The sequence below is a fragment of the Corvus hawaiiensis genome (assembly GCF_020740725.1).
Source record: "Corvus hawaiiensis isolate bCorHaw1 chromosome 32 unlocalized genomic scaffold, bCorHaw1.pri.cur SUPER_32d, whole genome shotgun sequence".
In the NCBI taxonomy this organism is placed as follows: Eukaryota; Metazoa; Chordata; class Aves; order Passeriformes; family Corvidae; genus Corvus; species Corvus hawaiiensis.
Window position 1 is genome coordinate 1,242 of NW_025963252.1, and position 11,318 is coordinate 12,559.

Genomic DNA, 11,318 nt, shown 5'->3' on the forward strand with positions numbered 1-11,318 from the left:
GAATTCGGGAATGACCATTGGGAATGGCCTTGGGAATAATGGGAATGGCACCGGGAATGGCCATCAGGAATAATGGGAATGGCACCAGGAATCCAGGAATGGCACTGGGAATAACGGAATGGCATCGGGAACAATGGGAATGGCACCTGGAATGGCATTGGGAATAACGGGAATGGCACCGGGAATGGCACCGGGAGTTCGGGAATGGCATCGGGAACAACGGGAATGGCACCGGGAATTCGGGAATGACCATTGGGAATGGCCTCGGGAAAAATGGGAATGGCACCGGGAATGGCCATCAGGAATAATGGGAATGGCACCAGGAATCCAGGAATGGCACTGGGAATAACGGGAATGGCATCGGGAACAATGGGAATGGCACCGGGAATGGCATTGGGAATAACGGGAATGGCACCGGGAATGGCACCGGGAGTTCGGGAATGGCATCGGGAACAACGGGAATGGCACCGGGAATTCGGGAATGACCCTTGGGAATGGCCTCGGGAAAAATGGGAATGGCACCGGGAATGGCCATCAGGAATAATGGGAATGGCACCAGGAATAACGGGAATGGCACTGGAATAACGGGAATGGCATCGGGAACAATGGGAATGGCACCGGGAATGGCACTGGGAATAACGGAATGGCACCGGGAATGGCACCGGGAGTTCGGGAATGGCATCGGGAACAACGGGAATGGCACCGGGAATTCGGGAATGACCATTGGGAATGGCCTCGGGAATAATGGAATGGCACCGGGAATGGCCATCAGGAATAATGGGAATGGCACCAGGAATAACGGGAATGGCACTGGGAATAACGGGAATGGCATCGGGAACAATGGGAATGGCACCGGGAATGGCACTGGGAATAACGGGAACGGCATCGGGAACAACGGGAATGGCACCGGGAATTTGGGAATGGCACTGGGAATTACGGGAATGGCATCGAAGCAACGGGAATGGCATCGGGAATTCGGGAATGGCATTGGGAATTCAGGAATGGAACTGGGAATGGCATCAGGAATAACGGGAATGGCACCGGGAATCCGGGAATGGCACCGGGAATAACAGGAATGGCATCAGGAATGGCATCGGGAATAATGGGAACGGCATCAGGAACAATGGAATGGCACCGGGAATAACGGGAATGGCACTGGGAATGGCATCGGGAAGAACAGGAATGGCACCGGGAATGGCACCGGGAGTTCGGAAAGGTACCGGAATTACGGGAATGGCATCAGAAACAATGGGAATGGCACTGGGAATTCAGGAATGACCATTGGGAATCCAGAATGGCACCGGGAATAACGGGAATGGCACCAGGAACGGCATCAGGAATAACGGGAATGGCATCGGAAGCAACGGGAATGGCATCGGGAATTCGGGAATGGCATTGGGAATTCAGGAATGGAACTGGGAATGGCATCAGGAATAACGGGAATGGCACCGGGAATCCGGGAATGGCACCGGGAATAACAGGAATGGCATCAGGAATGGCATCGGGAATAATGGGAACGGCATCAGGAACAATGGGAATGGCACCGGGAATAACGGGAATGGCACTGGGAATGGCATCGGGAAGAACAGGAATGGCACTGGGAATTACGGGAATGGCATCGGAAGCAATGGAATGGCACCGGGAATTCGGGAATGGCATTGGAATTCGGGAATGGCACCGGGAATGGCATCAGGAATAACGGGAATGGCACCGGGAATCCGGGAATGGCACCGGGAATTCAGGAATGACCATGGGAATCCGGGAATGGCACCGGGAATGACCATTGGGAATGGCATCGGGAATAATGGGAATGGCACCAGGAACAAGGAATGGCATCGGGAAATAAGGAGAATGGCACCAGGAATTCAGGAATGGCACCGGAATTCAGGAATGACCATCAGGAATGGCACTGGGAACTTGGGAATGGCATCAGGAATAACGGGAATGGCATCGAAAACAACGGGAATGGCATTGGGAATTCAGGAATGGCACCGGGAATTCGGGAATGACCATCAGGAATGGCATCGGGAGTTCAGGAATGGCACCGGGAATTCGGGAACGACCATTGGGAATGGCATCGGGAACTTGGGAATGGCACCGGGAACAAGGAATGGCATCGGGAATAATGGGAATGGCATTGGGAATGGTATCGGGAATTTGGGAATGACATCAGGAATCCAGGAATGACATCAGGAATAATGGGAATGGCATTGGGAATGGCACTGGGAATTTGGGAATGGCCATTGGGAATTTGGGAATGGCCGTTGGGAATTTGGGAACTCCTGGGAATGCCCTCAGGAAAACGGGAATGATCTCGGGAATAACAGGAATGGTCTCAGGAATCTGGGAATGACATTGGGGATTTGGGAATGGCAGTGGGAATTCAGGAACGGCCTCGGGAATCTGGGAATTCCCACTCTGGGATCTGGGAATTCCCAGGAATGCCCTCGGGAAAACAGTAATGACCCTCAGGAATAACGGGAATGGTCCCTCGGGAAACTGGGAACGGCTGCAGGAAAATGGGAATTCCCTCAGGAACACCGGGAATGGTCTCGAAAAAAATGGGAATTCCCCCAGGAAAACGAGAATTCCCCCCAAAAACGTCAGATTTCCACCTCAACAAATTCCTTGGAATGGTCAATTCCCAGTTTTCGGTGACACCAGGACCCCAAAACCAAGGGAAAACACCCCAAAATTGGGGTCAGGAAGGGATTTTTTGGGATGCCCCCAAACCCCCTCAAAACCCCTTCAAATCCAAAAGAATTGATGGGAATAATTTGCATAAATGAATGGATTTGAGGATGTGATGAATACGTAATTAAAATATGAGGAACAATCACTAATTCCATGAATTCCAGGAATTTTTGGTCATTGATCTGGGGACAAATCCCCAAAAAAACGCCGGATTTTCTACCCCGGAGAACAAATTCCCATTTTTTTAGTGACACCGGGACCCAAAAATGAGAGAAAACCCCAAAAAATGAGGGAAAACCCCCCAAAAATGAGGGGAAAAAAACCCCAAAATGAAAGAAACTGCCCCAAAATTCCCTTTGGGAAGGGCTTTTTTGGGATGTTCCCACCTTTTGTAGGGTGGCAGCGGCGCCGCCCAGGAGCAGCAGGGGGGACTCGGCCATCTGGGCGTTCTTGACGGCCGTCACCGTGTTGGTGACACCGGGGCCCGCGGTGACAGCGGCGACGCCGATGCGACCTGGGGGCACAGCGGGGACGGGGTGGGACAGGGGACAATGGATGGGGCCAAGGTGGCACCAAAGTGGCCCCAAGGTGGCTCCAAAATGGCACCAAGATGACACCAAAGTGGCTCCAAGGTGGGGCCAAAGTGGCACCAGGGTGGCTCTAAGGTGGCACCAAAGCCACACCGAAGTGGCTTCAAGATGGCACCAAAATAGCTCCAAAGTAGCGCCAAGATGGCCCCAAGGTGGCTCCAAGATGACACCAAAGCGGCACCAAGGTGGCACCAAGGTGGCTCCAAGATGACACCAAAGCGGCACCAAGATGGCCCCAAAATGGCACCAGGGTGGCTCCAAGGTGACACCAAAGTCACACCAAAGTGGCTCCAAAATGGCACCAAGATGACATCAAAGTGGAACCAAGGTGGCACCAAGGTGGCTCTAAGGTGGCACCAAAGTCACACCAAAGTGGCTTCAAGATGGCCCCAAAGTGGCACCAGGGTGGCTCCAAGGTGACACCAAAGCGGCACCAAAGTGGCTTCAAGATGGCACCAAAATGGCTCCAGAGTAGCGCCAAGATGGCCCCAAGGTGGCTCCAAGATGGCCCCAAGGTGGCTCCAAGATGACACCAAAGCCACAACAAAGTGGCTCCAAGATGGCCCCAAAATGGCCCCAAAGTGGCACCAAGGTGGCTCCAAGGTGACACCAAAGCAGCACCAAAGTGGCTCCAAGATGGCACCAAAATGGCTCCAAGATGACACCAAAGTGGCACCAAGGTGGCACCAAAGCCACAACAAAGTGGCTTCAAGATGGCACCAAAATGGCGCCAAAGTGGCCCCAAAATGGCACCAAGGTGACACCAAAGCGGCACCAAAGTGGCTTCAAGATGGCACCAAAATGGCCCCAAAGTGGCACCAGGGTGGCTCCAAGGTGACACCAAAGTCACACCAAAGTGGCTTCAAGATGCTGCCAAAATGGCTCCAAAGTAGCGCCAAGATGGCCCCAAGGCGGCTTCAAGATGGCTCCAAGGTGGCTCCAAGATGACACCAAAGTGGCCCCAAGGTGGCACCAAGCTGGCTCCAAGATGATGCCGAAGTCACACCAAAGTGGCTCCAAGGTGGCTTCAAGATGGCCCCAAAGTGGCACCAAGATGACACCAAAGTGGCACCAAGATGGCTTCAAAATGGCCCCAAGATGACACCAAATTGGCACCAAGGTGGCTCCAAGATGGCACCAAAGTGGCTCCAAGGTGGCTCCAAGATGACACCAAAGTGGCTCCAAGGTGGCATCAAAATGGCTCCAAGATGACACCAAAGTGGCTCCAAGGTGGCACCAAAGTGGCTCCAAGGTGGCTCCAAGATGGCACCAAAGTGGCTCCAAGGTGGCTCCAAAGTGGCTCCAAGATGGCACCAAAGTGGCTCCAAGGTGGCTCCAAGATGGCACCAAAGTGGCTCCAAGGTGGCTCCAAGATGGCTCCAAGGTGGCACCAAAGTGGCTTCAAGATGGGGCCAAGATGACTCCAAGGTGGCACCAAGGATGGATGAGATCCAAGAGGGGACAAACGAGGACAAAATCCCACTCTGGACACCCCAAAACCCTCTGGAGATGTTGGCCATGGGGTCACCTCCCTGTGCCACCGCCACCCCTTGGGGACAAATGGGGACAAATCCCACCCTGGACACCTCAAAGTCCTTGAACCTTCTCAGGTCACGCAGGAGCCACCATGGTGGGACAAGGAGGGACACCCCAAAACCCTTGGAGATATTGGCCATGGGGTCACCTCCCCGTGCCACCACCACCCCTTTGGGACAAACGGGGACAAATGGGGACAAATCCCACCCTGGACACCCCAAACTCCTTGAACCTTCTCAGGTCACGCAGGAGCCACCATGGTGGGACAAGGAGGGACACCCCAAAACCCTTGGAGATATTGGCCATGGGGTCACCTCCCCGTGCCACCACCACCCCTTTGGGACAAACGGGGACAAATGGGGACAAATCCCACCCTGGACACCCCAAACTCCTTGAAACCCTCTCAGGTCACCCAGGAGCCACCAGGGTGGGACAACCCAAAACCCTCTGGAGATGTCGGCCATGGGGTCACCTCCCTGTGCCACCACCACCCCTTTGGGACAAACGGGGACAAATGGGGACAAATCCCACCCTGGACACCTCAAACTCCTTGAAACCCTCTCAGGTCACCCAAGACCCACTGAGATGGGACAACCCAAAACCCTCTGGAGATATCGGCCATGGGGTCACCTCCTTGTCCTGTCCCCACCCTTTTGGGAGGGGAAAAATGGGGACAAACTCCACCCTGGAAGGACCTCGAACACTCCAAAGTCTCAGGTCACCCGAGACCCACCAAGATGGGACAACCCAAAACCCTCTGGAGATGTTGGCCATGGGGTCACCTCCCTGTGCCACCACCACCCCTTTGGGACAAATGGGGACAAATCCCACCCTGGACACCCCAAACTCCTTGAAACCCTCTCAGGTCACGCAGGAGCCACCATGGTGGGACAAGGAGGGACACCTCAAAACCCTTGGAGATATCGGCCATGGGGTCACCTCCCCATGCCACCACCACCCCTTTGGGACAAACGGGGACAAACGAGGACACCCCCTCCCCCGAAATGTCCCCGGTGCTGACCCGAGAGCCGCGAGACGGCGTCGGCGGCGAAGACGGCGGTGGCCTCGTGCCGCGTGTCCACCACGCGGATGCCGAGCTTCTCGCAGGCCACCAGCACGGGCGAGATGTGGCCCCCGGGCAACGTGAACAGGAACCGCACCCCGTGGGCACGGAGCACCTCGGCCACCAGCTCCCCGCCATGCCGGGGACTCGCCGTGTCCACCTGGGGGGACAGCGAGGTCACCGTGGGGTCACCACAGGGGTCACCATGGGGGCAGCGGGGTCCCCAGTGCCCCCAGTATCCCCAGTGTCGGCGGTGACACCGGTGACACCTGTCCCCAGGGTCCTCCATCCCACCCGTGCCACCTGTGCCCATCTCCCCCTGGTCCCACCCATCCCACCTGTGGTCACCATGGGGTCACCACGGGGTCAGTGGTGGCACCGGTGGCACCTGTCCCCAATGTCCTTCCCAGTCCCCAATGTCACCCATCCCCAGTGTCCCCCCAGTGTCCCTCCAGTGTCCCCCTGATCCCAATGTCCCCCATCCCCAGTGTCCCCCCAGTGTCCCCCTGACCCCGATGTCCCCCAGCCCCAGTGTCCCCATCATGCCCGCAATCCCCAATGTCCCCAATGTCCCCAGACCTTGTGGCACAGGCGGTAGAGGAGCCCGAGGCGCTGGGCCACCACCAGCAGGGCCAGGGCCACCAGCCCGGCACAGGCACAGCCAAGTCCAGCCACCAGATCCATGGGAGGGGACTGCAAAACAATGGGGCCACCATGGGAAGCCCTGGGGACACCGGGAATCCACCGGGGACATCGTGGGAACCCCTGGGGACACCGGGAACCCAACTGGGACATCGTGGGAACTGAATGGAGACACCAGGAACTCACCGGGGACATCGTGGGAACTGCTCAGGGACACTGGGAACCAACTGGGGACATCGTGGGAACCCCTGGGGACATTGTGGAAACCCCTGGGGACACCGGGAACCCACCAGGGACATCATGGGAACCCCTGGGGACACCGTGGGAACCCACTGGGGACATTGTGGGAACCCATGGGGACACCGTGGGAACCCACTGGGGACACTGTGGGAACACCTACGGACACCAGGAACCCACCAGGGACATCATGGGAACCCCTGGGGACACCGGGAACCCACTGGGGACACCGTGGGAAGCCCTGGGGACACCGTGGGAACTGACTGGGGACACCGTGGGAACACCTACGGACACCAGGAACCCACCAGGGACATCGTGGGAACCCCTGGGGACACTGGGAACCCAATGGGGACATCGTGGGAACCCACTGGGGGCATCATGGGAACCCACTGGGGACATTGTGGGAACCCATGGGGACACAGGGAACCCAACTGGGACACTGTGGGAACCCCTGGGGACACCGGGAACCCACTGGGGACACCGTGGGAACACCTACGGACACCAGGAACCCACCAGGGACATCGTGGGAACCCCTGGGGACACCGGGAACCCAATGGGGACACCGTGGGAACTGACTGGGGGCATCATGGGAACCCACTGGGGACACCGTGGGAACACCTGGAGGACACCGGGAACCCACTGGGGACACCGGGAATCGACCAGGGACACCGTGGGAACCCCTGGGGACACCGGGAACACACTGGGGACACCGTGGGAACCCACTGGGGACACCGTGGGAACCCCTGGGGACACCAGGAACCCAATGGGGACACCGGGAATCCACCGGGGACATTGTGGGAACCCCTGGGCACACAGGGAACCAAGTGGGGACACTGTGGGAACCCCTGGGGACATCGTGGGAACCCCTGGGGACACCGTGGGAACACCTACGGACACCAGGAACCCACCAGGGACATCGTGGGAACCCCTGGGGACACCGGGAACCCAATGGGGACACCGTGGGAACTGACTGGGGGCATCATGGGAACCCACTGGGGACATCGTGGGAACCCCTGGGGACACAGGGAACCCACCGGGGACACCGTGGGAACCCCTGGGGACACCGGGAACCAAGTGGGGACATCGTGGGAACCCACCTGGGGACACTGTGGGAACCCACCAGGGACACTGTGGGAACCCCTGGGGACACCGTGGGAACCCCTGGGGACACCAGGAACCCAATGGGAACACCAGGAATCCACCGGGGACATCGTGGGAACCCCTGGGGACACCATGGGAACACCTACGGACACCAGGAATCCACCGGGGACATCGTGGGAACCCCTGGGGACACCAGGAACCCACCGGGGACACTGGGAATCCACTGGGGACACTGTGGGAACCCCTGGGGACACTGGGAATCCACCGGGGACATCGCGGGAACCCACTGGGGACACTGTGGGAACCCCTGGGGACACTGGGAATCCACCAGGGACATCGCGGGAACCCACTGGGGACACTGTGGGAACCCCTGGGGACACTGGGAATCCACCGGGGACATCGCGGGAACCCACTGGGGACACTGTGGGAACCCCTGGGGACACCGGGAACCCAACTGGGGACACTGGGAACCCACTGGGGACATCGCGGGAACCCACTGGGGATACCGGGAACTGCCCAGGGCCACTGTGGGAACTGACTGGGAACACTGGGAACCCATTGGGGACATCGTGGGAACCCCTGGGGACACCGGGAGTGACAGGGAATGACATGGACATTGGGGACACTGGGGACACTGGGGGACACTGGGGACAGGGAGGACACTGGGGACAGGAAGGACACTGGAGACACTGGGGACAGGGAGGACATTGGGGACACTGGGGACGGGGGGACACTGGGGACACTGGGATACACTGGGGGACACTGGGGACAGGGAGGACACTGGGGACACTGGGGACACTGTTGGACACTGGGGACATGGGACATTGGGGACAGTGGGGACACTGGGGGACACTGGGGGACACTGGGGACATGGGACACTGGGGACACTGGGGACACTGGGGGACACTGGGGACATGGGACACTGGGGACAGTGGGGACACTGGGGACACTGGGGGACACTGGGGACATGGAATGCCACGGAACAGCCCCAGGGCGCGGTGACGCACGGAATTTGCATTAATTAAACGCGGATTAATTAAACCCAAATTGATCGAACACCGATCAATTAAAGCCAGGAGAACTGAAGCTGGATTGATTAAACCCCAATTAATTAAAGCCTGATTAATTAAACCCCGATGAACTGAGCTGCGATTGGCCGAACCCAGATTAACGGAGCCCAGTGGATTGTGCCCAGATTAATTAAACCTGCATTAATTAAACCCAGATTAATTGAACTGGGATTAATGGACCCTAGTGAACTGAACCTGATTTACCCAGATTAATTAAATTTGAATTAATTAAACCCAGATTAATTGAGCTGGAATTAAGGGACCCCAGTGAACTGAACCTGATTTACCCAGATTAATTAAATTTGGATTAATTAAACCCAGATTAATTGAACTGGGATTAATTGAGCTGGGATTACTGGACCCCAGTGAACAGAATCTGATTTACCCAGATTAATTAAACTTGTATTAATTAAAACCGGATTAATAGAGATGGGATTAACTGAACCCAAATTAATTAAACCCAGTTCAATTAATCAGATTGGATTAATTAAACCCTGGATTAACTGAACCCAGTTTAACCAGTCCCAGTTAAACCAGTCCTAGTTCCTCCAGGTTCCCACACCCCTGCATGCCTCGTTTGCATAACGACGAAGCAAATTTGCATAATTACACAGTTCATTTGCATAACCACCCAGCCCATTAGTGTAATCACCCCTAACGAAGTTTCGCCCCTCCCCCAAACATTCCTGGAATTCCTTCCCTCCCTGATCCCAAATTCCTCCTTTTTGCCCCAAAACCCAGCAGGGGGGAAAAACTGGGCCAAAAGGGCCCAAACTGGGCAAAAATCCCCAATTTTGGGGCAGTTCTTGGGGTCTTTGTCCCCAAGGTCCCCAAGGCCACCTCTGTCCCCTGATGGTCCCCCCTGTCCTCAAGGCCACCCAACTGTCCCTCCACCCCTGTGGTCACCTCCGTCCCCTACTGTCCCCCCTGTCCTAATGGTCACTCCACACCTTGACGATCCCCCCTGTCCCTAAGGCCACCCAGACGCTCAAGTGTCCCTCATGTCCCCAAGGCCACCTCTGTCCCCCCTGTCCCCAAGGTCACCAAGGTCACCTCAACCCCCAACTGTCCCTCATGTCCCCAAGGCCACCTCTGTCCCCACTGTCCCCAAGGCCACCAAGGTCACCTCAACTCCCAACTGTCCCTCATGTCCCCAAGGCTACCTCTGTCCTCTGATTGTCCCCCATGTCCCAAGGCCACCCCAACCTCCGACTGTCCCCCTGTGCCCAAGGCCACCCCTGTCCCCAAGGCCACCCACACCACCTCATTGTCCCTTCCGCCCCCAGGGCCACTCCAGTCCCCACCTCCTCCCTCCGTCCCCAAGGCCACCCCTGCCCTGATGGTCACTCCAGACCCCGATTGTCCCCTCTGTCCTAATGGTCACCCCCAGCTGACCCCCTGAGTGTCCCCCCCCACGTGTCCCCGCCCCGCTTCCCGGGACGCCCCCAATGACCGGGGACAGCCCCCGGTTGTCCCCTCCGTGTCCCCCCTGTGTCCTCTGACCCCTCCCGTGTCCCCTCTCCCGTTCCCACCACCCTCCCCCAATGCCCAGCGACTCCCCCGCGTGTCCCCTGCGTGTCCCCCGCGTGTCCCCCGCGTGTCCCCCGTGTCCCCCCCGCTTCCCACGACCCTCCCCAGTGCCCTGGGACCCCCCCCGGTGTCCACCCCGGTGTCCCCCGGTGTCCCCCGATGTCCACCCCGATGTCCCCTCACCTGCGCTTCCAGCAAGAGCCGCGCCCGCCCTGGCCACGCCCACCCCTGGCGGCCACGCCCACCCCTGGCGGCCACGCCCACTCAGGCCCCGCCCACCCCACGCTCCCCTAAAGTCGCGTGTTGCCCCCTTGTACCTTGCACTGTTCTCGCTTCCGGGTCGGCGCGATGGCGTCATCGACGCGCGCCGCGCGCAGCGAGCGCTGATTGGTGGGTTGCGGGAGGGGGGCGGGGCCAGGAATGAGGGGGAGGGGGAATGGCGAAGGGGCGTGGTCAGGGGCGTGGCTTTGCAGGGGAGACCCCCTCGGAGCGGGGTCCCCAATTTTGGGGGGGGGGGGGGGGGGCCATGGAGGTCTCGTTGGGGGAGGGGTTTAAAATGGAGGGGGCCCTCTGGGGGTCCCATTTTGGGGGGGGGGGGGGGTCCCGTGGGGGGAGGGGGGCATTTTTTGGGGGGGGGGGGTCTCAGGGGGTCACCCATGAGGGTCTCATTTTGGGGGAGGTTTCACATGGGGGTCCCATTTTGGGGGGCTTCAAATGTGGGGGGGGGTCTCCTGGGGGTGTCACCCATGGGGGTCCCGTTTTGGGGGGGCGGGGTCTCATTTTGGGGGGGCTTCACTTGGGGGCTCCCATGGGGGTCCCGTTTTCGGGGGTCCCATTTGGGGGGTCCCTTGTGGG

At 58.4% G+C, this 11,318-nt stretch overlaps 1 protein-coding gene across 2 annotated transcripts; it reads right to left on the reverse strand.

Moving 5' to 3' along the window:
- Positions 1–955: 955 nt before the first annotated feature.
- Positions 956–10,737, reverse strand: ILVBL (ilvB acetolactate synthase like). Of its 2 annotated transcripts, XM_048293103.1 has the most exons (5): positions 7,486–8,099; positions 6,712–7,442; positions 6,463–6,576; positions 5,842–6,043; positions 956–3,208 (listed from the first exon to the last, which is right to left on the reverse strand). In XM_048293103.1, the coding sequence occupies exons 2-5, from the start codon at positions 6,718–6,720 to the stop codon at positions 2,604–2,606; spliced, it is 930 nt and encodes a 309-aa protein (XP_048149060.1). In that variant the 5' UTR covers positions 6,721–7,442; positions 7,486–8,099; the 3' UTR covers positions 956–2,603. The 2 variants fall into 2 exon arrangements, with proteins under 2 accessions (XP_048149060.1, XP_048149061.1); XM_048293104.1 differs by lacking the exons at positions 6,712–7,442; positions 7,486–8,099 and adding an exon at positions 10,647–10,737.
- Between the last annotated feature and the right edge of the window lie 581 nt (positions 10,738–11,318).

Bases quoted from the DNA above. Each gene is read 5' to 3' on its own strand.
- ILVBL (XM_048293103.1), bottom strand. The intron at 6,044-6,462 runs GTCTGGGGACAT...CTGTCCCCCCAG, and splicing joins TCTACCGCCTGTGCCACAAG to GTGGACACGGCGAGTCCCCG. The intron at 3,209-5,841 runs GTCAGCACCGGG...CTGTGCCCCCAG, and splicing joins CGCCGTCTCGCGGCTCTCGG to GTCGCATCGGCGTCGCCGCT.